The sequence below is a fragment of the Caretta caretta genome, chromosome 11 (assembly GCF_965140235.1).
Source record: "Caretta caretta isolate rCarCar2 chromosome 11, rCarCar1.hap1, whole genome shotgun sequence".
Lineage (NCBI taxonomy): Eukaryota > Metazoa > Chordata > Testudines > Cheloniidae > Caretta > Caretta caretta.
Window position 1 is genome coordinate 72,242,019 of NC_134216.1, and position 12,604 is coordinate 72,254,622.

The 12,604-nt window shown below is 43.7% G+C and overlaps 1 protein-coding gene across 3 annotated transcripts in view; it reads left to right on the forward strand.

The window, feature by feature from the left end:
* Nucleotides 1–12,604, forward strand: part of TRPM8 (transient receptor potential cation channel subfamily M member 8) — a 131,002-nt gene that overhangs the window by 56,651 nt on the left and 61,747 nt on the right. For all 3 annotated transcript variants that reach the window (XM_048870005.2, XM_048870004.2, XM_048870006.2), the window contains exons 5-8: nt 3,531–3,708; nt 4,771–4,943; nt 6,274–6,448; nt 8,254–8,321. In XM_048870005.2, coding sequence (XP_048725962.1) covers nt 3,531–3,708; nt 4,771–4,943; nt 6,274–6,448; nt 8,254–8,321 — 594 coding nt within the window. The remainder of the gene's footprint in view (nt 1–3,530; nt 3,709–4,770; nt 4,944–6,273; nt 6,449–8,253; nt 8,322–12,604) is intronic.

Genomic DNA, 12,604 nt, shown 5'->3' on the forward strand with positions numbered 1-12,604 from the left:
GGACTGTCCCTGGTCTGTTTGTACCATGCCTAGCACAGTGGGGTCCTGGTCCATGACTGTGCTATGTCCAAATAATAAATAGTGCATTAAGCGACAGGACTAATATTCACGACGGGGGTTTGTTCTGTCTCTCTCGCTGTCCCCAGAGGGGTGTGTATGTGCAATGCAGCCGTTTTGTGATGGGGTTCTTATATTTTTTTCCCTAAAATATGTGCAGCCTGTGTGTGCGGAGAAGGCATGTTGGAGCAGTATGCCTTGCACTTGGAGTGGAACGTGGTGAGGTTTGTAAGAGTCTTAGCTCATTCCACAGTCTGGGACCAGCCCGCAAGGAAGCTTGGTCTTCTGCCCAGACAAGCTTTTTGTTCAATATCTTCATAAATGATCTGGATGATGGTGTGGATTGCACTCTCAGCAAATTTGCGGATGATACTAAACTAGGAGGAGTGGTAGATACGCTGGAGGGCAGGGATAGGATACAGAGGGACCTAGACAAATTGGAGGATTGGGCCAAAAGAAATCTGATGAGGTTCAACAAGGATAAGTGCAGGGTCCTGCACTTAGGACGGAAGAACCCAATGCACCGCTACAGACTAGGGATCGAATGGCTAGACAGCAGTTCTGCAGAAAAGGACCTGGGGTGACAGTGGACGAGAAGCTGGATATGAGTCAACAGTGTGCCCTTGTTGCCAAGAAGGCCAATGGTATTTTGGGATGTATAAGTAGGGGCATAGCCAGCAGATCGAGGGACGTGATCGTTCCCCTCTATTTGACATTGGTGAGGCCTCATCTGGAGTACTGTGTCCAGTTTTGGGCCCCACACTACAAGAAGGATGTGGAAAAATTGGAGAGAGTCCAGCGAAGGGCAACAAAAATGATTAGGGGTCTGGAACACATGAGTTATGAGGAGATGCTGAGGGAACTGGGATTGTTTAGTCTGCAGAAGAGAAGAATGATGGGGGATTTGATAGCTGCTTTCAACTACCTGAGAAGTGGTTCCAAAGAGGATGGTTCTAGGCTATTCTCAGTGGTAGAAGAGGATAGGACAAGGAGTAATGGTCTTAAGTTGCAGTGGGGGAGGTTTAGGTTGGATATTAGGAAAAACTTTTCACTAGGAGGGTGGTGAAACACTGGAATGCTTTACCTAGGGAGGTTTCAGAGTAACAGCCATGTTAGTCTGTCTTTGCAAGAAGAAAAGGAGTACTTGTGGCACCTTAGAGACTAACCAATTTATTTGAGCATGAGCTTTCGTGAGCTACAGCTCACTTCATCGGATGCATACCGTGGAAACTGCAGTAGACATTATATACACACACAGAGACCATGAAACAATACCCCCTCCCACCCCACTGTCCTGCTGGTGATAGCTTATCTAAAGTGATCATCAAGTTGGGCCATTTCCAGCACCCCCTCACACAAACTCACTCTCCTGCTGGTAATAGCCCATCCAAAGTGACCACTCTCTTCACAATGTGTATGATAATCAAGGTGGGTCATTTCCAGCACAAATCCAGGTTCTCTCACTCCCTCACCCCCCTCCAAAAACACACACACACAAACTCACTCTCCTGCTGGTAATAGCTTATCAAAAGTGACCACTCTCCCTACAATGTGCATGATAATCAAGGTGGGCCATTTCCAGCACAAATCCAGGTTTTCTCACCCCCCCCACCCCCATACACACACAAACTCACTCTCCTGCTGGTAATAGCTTATCTAAAGTGATCATTAAGTTGGGCCAACTTAATGATCACTTTAGATAAGCTATTACCAGCAGGAGAGTGAGTTTGTGTGTGGGGCGGGGGCGGAGGGTGAGAAAACCTGGATTTGTGCTGGAAATGGTCCAACTTGATGATTACTTTAGATAAGCTATCACCAGCAGGACAGTGGGGTGGGAGGGGGTATTGTTTCATGGTTTCTGTGTGTATATAATGTCTACTGCAGTTTCCACGGTATGCATCCGATGAAGTGAGCTGTAGCTCACGAAAGCTCATGCTCAAATAAATTGATTAGTCTCTAAGGTGCCACAAGTACTCCTTTTCTTTTTACCTAGGGAGGTGGTAGAATCTCCTTCCTTAGAAGTTTTTAAGGTCAGGCTTGACAAAGCCCTGGCTGGGGTGATTTAATTGGGGATTGGTCCTGCTTTGAGCAGGGGGTTGGACTAGATGACTTCCTGAGGTCCCTTCCAACCCTGATATTCTATGATTCTGTGATAAGCTTTACCCTTCTGATAGGAAGTTCCATGGTGCCTGAGGGGTGGATTCGTTGAACACAGTCTCCACCTTGAAGCATTAGGCCATCTCTTAAACATCATGGGCCCAAGCCATTAAATGCCTCGCCGGGACCATGCAGGTGACTTAGGGCTTGTCTATACTTACTGGAGGATCGACACTCTGGCGATCGATGCATCGGCAGTCAATTTAGTGTGTCTAGTGAAGACCCACTAAATCGACCACCGATCACTCTCCCGTAGACTCCTGTACTCCACCTGTTCAAGAAGAATAAGGTGAGTTGATGGGAGAGCGTCTCCTGTCGATGTCGCATAGCGTGGACCTTGAGGTCAGTAGATCTAAGCTATGTCGATTTGACTTACACTATTCAAGTAACTCAAATAGCGTAGCTTAGATCGACTTTTACCTTTAGTGTAGACAAGGCCTGAGTTTTCCTTGGAAAGCCAGTGCAGAGAACAGGATTGTGCTTGTGGTAGCCCATGTTGCTGGGGAGACATGCTGTCGGAGTTTCCTCAGAGCTGATGACTTCATGCACAGGTAAATCACAAGCAGAGAGAAGATCTGAATCCCCATCTGCTACCTCCCAGGTGAGAGCCTTAATCACCATGCAGAGAGCCATGCTCGCTCGCTCTCTCTCTCTGGCCCAATAAATATTTAAGAATTGATATAAGTGGAACAGCTTCGGTAGGAGAGATTGGGAGCCACCTACCCTGGGCTAGCCTACAGCCTGGTGATTAGGATGTTCACCTGGCAGGGATGTGATGTGAGTTCAAGTCCCTGATCCAGAGTGGGGACTCAAACCTGGGTCTCATATCCTAGGCAAGTGCCCTAACCACTGGGCTAAAGGTTATAAGGGCGGAGAAAGGGGAACACATCCTTTGTCTGAAGCTGACCTTAAAATAACTTTTTTCCCAACCAAAACTAATTGGATCAAATTCACCAATAGTTTCAGGTTGGCTGAAACTGCATTTTTTGAATAAATTTGTTTGAAAAACTTAGCCCATCTCTATTCAGGTGTCCTAGGAGTGGGGAAAATACAGGCCATAAAATTAGTGTTTAGAAAACACACACTGGGCCTGATTCTCCATTGCTTTGCACTTTGGTCATTTACTACTGTGCAATGCGGGTGACAAATGTCACCTAATGGAATCATTCTGACACCTGCTTTGTATTTTGTCTAGATATAAATGACTGCATGGAGGGCAAGGGAGTGGGGAACCAGGCCATCGCTTGAGACCAAATGGAATTACTCTGTTGCCATTTATTGCTGCTAACCCTGTATTGTGTCCTCTCTCATTGAAGTACATCCGGTTATCCTATGACACAGACTCTGAAATGCTCTATGATCTGATGACTCAACACTGGCACCTGAAAAATCCCAACCTTGTCATCTCAGTCACAGGGGGAGCAAAAAACTTTGCCCTAAAGCCGCGGATGCGCAAGATATTCAGCAGGCTGATCTACATTGCCCAGTCCAAAGGTAAAAGGGGTATCTGGGCTGCCTTGAAGCTACTAGTTTTTATGTTTTCCGCCATTGGGCTAGCCTGGTATCTCTTGGTTTGTCAGTATAGTGGATAAACTGTGATGTTAGACACTAATATAGGGAAAGGAAAATAGATTATCAGGGAATATGGATCAAGACACAAATCCTGGTCCCACTGAAGTCCATGAGAGTCTTTTAGTTAAATGAATGTGGGCTTAATTTGGCGAAAAAACTAGGCATATATCTTGGGACAAGTCTATCTTTTCTGATGCCACTTTGAGTGTTCCCATGCCTTTTACAATCATTTATGCAATTAATACCTGTGAATTCAGTTGTAGCCATTGGCACATAGAGCAGGATAATAGAAATCATAATAATTTGTATTAAAAAACCTGGGCTAAGTTTTTTTTACTACAAATTCACATCTAGTGTAACCCCTTTTTGAAGTCAGAATTGTTCAAGCAAGTGAAGAACTTGGTTCAGCGAGTGCAGTTGTGATTTAGCTGAAGTGAGAGGTGAATATTTCAGTCAGCTGGTATATTAGCCTTCTGCCAAATAAGTCTGGCGGAGAAGAAGAAGCTGTGAATACTCAGCAGAGAGGCAGAGCTTTCTATTAGTTGTTGCCTGTTTAGTCCACTTCAGACAAGTATGGCCTAACGACCTGGGAACTGGGTGGAGAACCATTCTTGGCTTTGACAAGGGTGTCCTTTGTAGCTTTGGGTAAATCTCCTAACATCTCTTCTTCCTGTATCATATGGAAATTAACATATCTCCTGTGATCTAGTGAGGATAAATGTGTTGGCTTAGTGTCTTGAAGGTAAACAACCCCGAGGGCCAAAATCCCCACTGCCTTGCCCTTTTGTGTTGTCACTTGCATTGGTGCGCAGTACTACCATATCAGCTTCTTGCACCCACGTAACACAGGCCTTCATGACTACACGAGATGCAGGGCAGAGGAGAATTGGGGATGACACACGCACATATTTACAAAGAGAAAACAATTTTTGTGCACAGTGGTAGGTCTGTGGCTAAATTTCATTTGGTACCTACCATCTGCAGGGGCCTGGATTTTCACAGGAGGTACTCACTATGGACTGATGAAATACATTGGAGAGGTGGTGAGAGACAACACCATCAGTAGGAGCTCAGAGGAGAACGTGGTGGCTATCGGCATAGCAGCCTGGGGCATGATTTCCAACCGGGATAGTTTGATCAGAAGCAGTGATACTGAGGTGAGGAACATGTAGTGCTGTCAATGGGGTCATGGGAAGCCAGTGAAAACCCTGCAAAACTGAGTTATATTCTGACTAAACGCAGTCTACTCTCGGTAAATGCCTCACTGCTCTCCATCCACACCATTATCTGCATGGAGCCTGATGCCGTTGGCCTGTGGCTGATTTGGATGTGAGGTCCTATTAGAAACTCTTCCTGCTACAGAACTTGTGCTGCACTGTGTTGTAAAATAGTCATTGCCTATTAAAGATAATGGTTAAACAACAAATGAGATGTATGGCACTCACAAATTGTGCATTGGATTTTGGAAAAGATGTGCCACTTAGACTGAGCCAGGTGGATTCAAAAAAGGAGAAGGGGGCAATATAGTCTCTCGTCCAGCTGAGCTGCACTTCCGCACAGGAACAAGGTGGGTGGTCCAAAAGTGTCTTTGTTCACGTTTGTGTTGTCCCATTTCTGGTGCTGGCCATGTGCCTGGGTAAGCTAGGCTGCTCTAACTCATTCGTCTGCTAGTGATCTTAAGAGGTTATTCCAGCAGCCACTGGTTGCTGTGGCATAAGAATATAAAGTTGTGGCAGCATTAGAGGCTGGGGGAATGCAAAGAGGCACTCAGTAGTGCTTGGATTGAACTGGGGTATCTACCAGAAATATCTGTAATGCAACAGTATTATTGCATATGTCGGTAAAAGGCAGAAATTTCAACTGAAGAGGAGGAGGAACAAACCAGCTTGTCTTATCCTACGTCCACTCTGCTAGATTTCTTAGAGCACAGCAAAATAGCAGACAAAGGAGACAATAGATTGTTTGGGGTTTTTTTGAAAACCCATTGACAAAAACCCTCACTAAGTAGCATTAAGTCTTGGGGTGAGGGGTAAAGGTTGGTCATAAATTAGAAAGTGGTTAAAACAGAGGAGAAATGAATTGTTAATTTTTAACATGGCCTAGCAGGATTCAAAAATCACTAGACATCTATATGAGTGACGAGAACATCCACAGTTCCGTTATATAAAATGAAATTATAGGAGGTGTAAACCCTCACTCTCCTGGGCACAAACCCATCGCATGGGGGGAAGGAAAGAATGTCTTCCATGGACAGGTTATTCCATAACTGAGTTATGAGTGCTCTTGCAACTTTCTCTGAAGCAGCTGGTGCTGGCCATGGGCTCGATGGACCTTTGGTCTGACTTGGTCTGGAAATTTTTATGCTGCTAAAATCTGGAAAATAAGAGAACAATAGTCATGCCCACTGACCTTCTGTGTCCCCATTTCAAGTACTGCATGCACCATGCCCTTCTGATCTCAATGGAAACCCTTTGCTGATGTTTCTAGGGGTACTATTCAGCCCACTACATAATGGATGACGTTAAGAGAGACCCATTGTATTGCCTGGACAATAACCACACCCACCTATTGCTGGTCGATAACGGCACCCATGGACATCCAGCAATAGAGGCTAAGCTACGGACACAGTTAGAAAAATACATTTCGGAACGTGTTATCCCAGGTTGGTGCAGTTCTCTAACTTCAGATCATTCTGCTCAGGTGCTACAGGGCTTGATGCTACAGAACATACTGTGGGAGGAAACAAGTTTTCTCATGTTGCCATGCTATGGATGACAAGTGTTTTTGCTCATGTGCCTAATAACAAAGAAGGCTTCTGACGGTATACCGTCAATGTGACCCATGGTGATTTGTGCGTATTTCAAGGAGAACATGCTTCTTAAAGGTACAAATAAGAAGAGCTTACATACTCATGCAATAATCTATCTGAGGTTCACCACAGAGCACAATTTACTGGGTAAGGTGGGTTTCAAGTACTATATGGGATAAACATTCCTTTCAGTTCAGGAATCAAAGCAATTTCACTTGCTGTGTCAGAGGAGATCACCTGATGGGCCCAGGTTGCTTTCCATCCTTACTCTCTGTGTATTGGGAATTCATCCCTTTTGACAGATGCTGGTGTGATGGGGGAAGGGTTGCCTGAGGAATCTGGGATTTGCCCTTGTGTCACACCTCTGGACTCAACTAGCTGTATGTTTTAGGCCGACTGTTGCTTCTTGTTTATTATGATGTTTATGGTCTTTATTGTGTGGTACTTTGTACAGCACATGGCACGGTGGAAACCATGACTGGGGCTCCTAGCCACTATGTTAATATAAATAATAATAACTGATGCTGATTATTAGCCACTACATGAATCATTTTGTAATAAATAAAATCAGTATTATACATTAGTGTTATTAAGTTTATATTCACTCAGGCAATAAAACTGCACAAACATATCACATGGCTTTAATTTCAATAAATATGCTGTTTGTTATCAACTAGTGTTTAACATATGAAACTCCTATTACATTAAACCCTTTAGATGTAATTGTAGGTGCTATATTTTGATTTTCTAATGATTAAATTTTACATTCATGTTAATGGTCCTTCAGCCTAACTTCTCGATTAATTTATTCCTTTAATAATTACTAATGTATAAATCTACCTACCATGATCCTATGTGTGTGTGTGGGTATATATTTTTGTGTATAGATAGTACAAACACAGGATTGCGGTAGGTAGATTTAGAAAAGAATCTCAGACTTTGACATAGGCCTAAACAGTCTGACACTCCCAATTTCCGGTCGGGATTGTAATCTGAGCTAACATACGAATGTTTCAGGTATCCCCCACTCTATACCAGAGTAATTCAAAACCTTGAACTCAAGCAGTCCCAAACCTGTGTGTGTGAAAATTGTAGATCTAAATTTACAGCTCAAACCCTACCTATCGTAAAAGCACAATTGTGCCTCTGTGCACAGCCCTGACCAAGGAGCGAACTGACCTGACTCATGAATAGTGTTGGGCCTCTGAAGTACAATTCCTTCTCTGCTCCTGTTGGGTTCTAGGCAATATACCTGAATACTAAAGGGTCAGAAACCAACATGCAAATAAGCTCCCCCGCCATCAAAATCATGTCATTTTTTTTAAGCACTGTACATTGGTAATACTAATTACTTAAGACTTTAGCCTTGCTTTGTTACTTCTGGGAAGACTCCATCTCAGTGTTGATGTCTGACACTAGATTAGGCAAAATGGGTTAGTGAGAATAACTAAAGGTCATGTAACAATGGAGTAGATGACTTTTAAAAGAGTTTGGTTAAATCAGCTGAAAGCCAGGAATACGAGTATTTGTGTTTAAAATATTATCAAAGCTAAATCCAATAAACCACTGCATAAGTGGTTATTGTGAAGTATAAAAATTGTTCAAATACATCAACACTGCAAAGTGAGACCCTCTCCCTTTTCTTTGGTGTATTTCAGATTCTAATTATGGTGGGAAGATTCCAATTGTGTGTTTCACCCAAGGAGGAGGGAAAGAAACTTTGAAGGTAAGTCTGAAAATAAGACAGAAAAAATTAAATGTGTCTTGTCCCAATTTTAACTGTATTCTAGGTGAGGCTGGTAGCAAAGTACTAAGGTTGCCTGACACTTCCAGTTATTAGACCCTATTTTCAATTGTGTTTAACTTTTCCAAGTTTGGGCTGAAATTTTCCATGCCACATGTCTGCCTCAGGCTGAAATGTTTTAGGAAGTTTCAGCCAACATGGATAAGCTGTTTCTGAGAAAGAGGCTGAAGAAAAAACCAGACCAAACTCTGGTAACCTTTAATTTGAGAATCTGTACTGCCCTATGCTTCGGAGCAGGGACTTGTGTTAGATGTGCCTTTTGCTGTTCCTGTGAATATCCACTGAAATTTGAAAAATCTTAGTTCACACATTATCAGTAGAGACTGTCTAGAGTTTAACAGCAAAATTCTGTGAAGATTCTATCTGCACTGAGCATACTCCCTCTCAATCCCATTCAGGACATTCCCTGCAATTGCAGCTCTGGGCTATATCAATTGTCACAATTCAGGGCAGTTGCATCTGTATTTCCCCATCAGGGTCCACAAGGGCACCCACTCTATGCCCCTCAGCAGCCACCTCTCTTGGGCGGAGATGCAGGTCTCTCTCTCTCGACTGGGTTTTTTTCAGGCTGCACAGTTCCCTGCCTCTGCTGTGATATTCCCAGCAACCCAGACTGCTTGATCAGGCCAACGTCAGCACTTGGCTTTCCCTCCAGAGCCTATGAACAGCTGTAATGGCCAGCAGTTAACAAGTTACCACACAGCTCTTTCTAAGCAAACAGGGTTATTCTTAAGGTGAAAGCATTACAGAGAAAACATATGAAAAACAATAAAAGAACCTACACACGTGTTAATACGTTTACTAGAGATCAACCCCTCTCCCCCCACCCCTAACCTCCGCCAGGGCTGTGGTGGGAGTCAGTCCTTGAACACCTCACCAAGGGGTTCTTCTGTGGTTACTAGTTCAGCTCAGGACTAGTACCCCTATAATAACTTAGTCTTTCCTGTATACAGCTTGGCTTTTGATTTTGAACAGGTTATCAGTAGAGTGTGGATCTCTTCTCAGGCATAACTTCAAAAGGCTGGGAATTTGCATAACTGGAGATGGGGAAGTGCATGCAAATTTCCCCTAGAGATTTTCCAGGCAAACCACTTGACAGATTATCTGAAATCCCATTCTTATCTGACACGCTCAGTACAGTCCTTTGAAGTTCATCACACTTCCCAGGTGTAACAAGGTGCTGCAGGGCTATCTTGGCTCTTGCCCCGTTGGGCTGATAAAGTCACGCAGAGACCCTGGATTCAGTAACCACTGGGGCAGTTTATTTACAGGTTGTGCTCCCACCACCTTTACCCTCTGTGGGGGAGCTACCTCCCTGCTTCCAATCCCTGCCTTTTCCCTTTCTGCCTGCTCACCCCTGGCTTCCTTCCCCTGAGGCTTTTATACAGCCCCAGCCTAATTAGGCAGCAGCTGTCCCTGCTTCCCCAGTTAGGGCCAGGTGGTCTCACCAAGTCCAATTTACCTCCCTTAACTGGAGCTGGAGTGACACAGGGCTGGCTCAGCAGTTCCTGCTCAGCACCCTGCCACACCTGGGTTCATATCACATCTCTCCCAGCATACGATCCCAGTCCACAATAGTACATTACCTTTGCATTAAATACAATGGACTCCAAAGATACTTAAAGTTAATACTATAAGGTTTCCAAGGATATTGGAAGAAATTGCCATATCTGTGTAACCAATGTGTCTCAGAGGCTCACCAATTATAGGGCATTGCGGGTAGTGCTATGCAGTGCCAGGAGAGGATACCGAGGCTACAGGTTTGCATGGGAAAATCTGGTACAATATTGTGGCTCTTCTGTGATTCATGTGGTGGAAATCTGTGCTGAAGGTTCAAGGTTCAAAGCCTGCTGGTGACAGGGGGAATTGCTACAGTCACACATAATAGAATTGATCCTAGTGCCTTAAAATGTGTGAATCTATAACCTCATGTCTGGGGCTGCATGAATGGCATGGACCATCTATAATGAGCTGGATTGTGTTCCAGAGAAGCTATCTAGGCAGATGAATTGAGTTATTGACACTCTTGTCAGGTGAGCTGTAACCCAAACTTTTCAAGATGTGTTTATAAAATACAATAAATCCAGTACAAATAATCAAAGCTGATTAGTACTTGTCTCATCAGAAGAGGATTAGAAATGATTATCAATCTTGTTGCTGCCAACACTCACGGAGATAGATGACTTTAATATATAAATGTATCATGCCAATTAAACTTATGTTATACTGATGATCACAGTCCCATCAAAATCAATACTAAAATTCATCTGTATAATTTCTTCACCAATGTTAATTAATCAATTTGTCAATGCCACACACAGACTGTGAAATATTAAAGTATGTCCCCAGAGTCACTGATTGAATGATGTTCTAATATGCCTGCATTAAGTAGGCTTTACCCACAGGTATTTGCATCTGGTAGCATTAATTAACATAGATTTTTAATTGTTTCAATACACTCAATCTTAATTTTAATAGTTAAAATTGTTCTTTGTTTCTAAAGCAATATCCATTCATTTAACATCACAAATCAAATATTTTTAAGATCAACTTCAGGTTGTTTTAGGTGCCAAGTTTTAGGCACCCAAGTTAATAATTTTGGCCATGACTCCATCACTTATGTCCTTATGCATCATATAGAACCATTACTCAAGCAAACAGAATGAGTTCTACATTGTACTGAGTTTAAGGTTTAGTATTCTTAACAAAATATAAGTAGCCTAAGTTTTTCCTTGGATATTAGGAAAAACTTTTTCACTAGGAGGGTGGTGAAACACTGGAATGCGTTACCTAGGGAGGTGGTGGAATCTCCTTCCTTAGATATTTTTAAGGTCAGGCTTGACAAAGCCCTGGCTGGGATGATTTAGTTGGGGATTGGTCCTGCTTTGAGCAGGGGGTTGGACTAGATGACCTCCTGAGGTCCCTTCCAACCCTGATATTCTATGATTCTATGATACTGTAAACATTAATCCGAAACCCAAGTAACTAGTGCATAAGGCATTCAAACTTAAAATCAGATGGACGGTTCTTGAAGTGTTTAATAACTTTGAAGAATAACTGGCTCATAATCCAGACAAGGGTCTGTGACAGTCTGACCAATTACTTGTCAGTGACACTGGAATCATAGAATCAATCATAGAATCATAGAATATCAGGGTTGGAAGGGACCCCAGAAGGTCATCTAGTCCAACCCCCTGCCCGAAGCAGGACCAATTCCCAGTTAAATCATCCCAGCCAGGGCTTTGTCAAGCCTGACCTTAAAAACCTCTAAGGAAGGAGATTCTACCACCTCCCTAGGTATCGCATTCCAGTGTTTCACCACCCTCTTAGTGAAAAAGTTTTTCCTAATATCCAATCTAAACCTCCCCCACTGCAACTTGAGACCATTACTCCTCGTTCTGTCATCTGCTACCATTGAGAACAGTCTAGAGACATCCTCTTTGGAACCCCCTTTCAGGTAGTTGAAAGCAGCTATCAAATCCCCCCTCATTCTTCTCTTCTGCAGGCTAAACAATCCCAGCTCCCTCAGCCTCTCCTCATAACTCATTTGTTCCAGACCCCTAATCATTTTTGTTGCCCTTCGCTGGACTCTCTCCAATTTATCCACATCCTTCTTGTAGTGTGGGGCCCAAAACTGGACACAGTACTCCAGATGAGGCCTCACCAATGTCGAATAGAGGGGAACGATCACGTCCCTCGATCTGCTCGCTATGCCCCTACTTATACATCCCCAAATGCCATTGGCCTTCTTGGCAACAAGGGCACACTGCTGACTCATATCCAGCTTCTCGTCCACTGTCACCCCTAGGTCCTTTTCCGCAGAACTGCTGCCTAACCATTCGGTCCCTAGTCTGTAGCTGTGCATTGGGTTCTTCCGTCCTAAGTGCAGGACCCTGCACTTATCCTTATTGAACCTCATCAGATTTCTTTTGGCCCAATCCTCCAATTTGTCTAGGTCCTTCTGTATCCTATCCCTCCCCTCCAGCGTATCTACCACTCCTCCCAGTTTAGTATCATCCGCAAATTTGCTGAGAGTGCAATCCACACCATCCTCCAGATATTTATGAAGATATTGAACAAAACCGGCCCCAGGACCGACCCTTGGGGCACTCCAGTTGATACCGGCTGCCAACTAGACATGGAGCCATTGATCACTACCCGTTGAGCCCGACAATCTAGCCAGCTTTCTACCCACCTTATAGTGC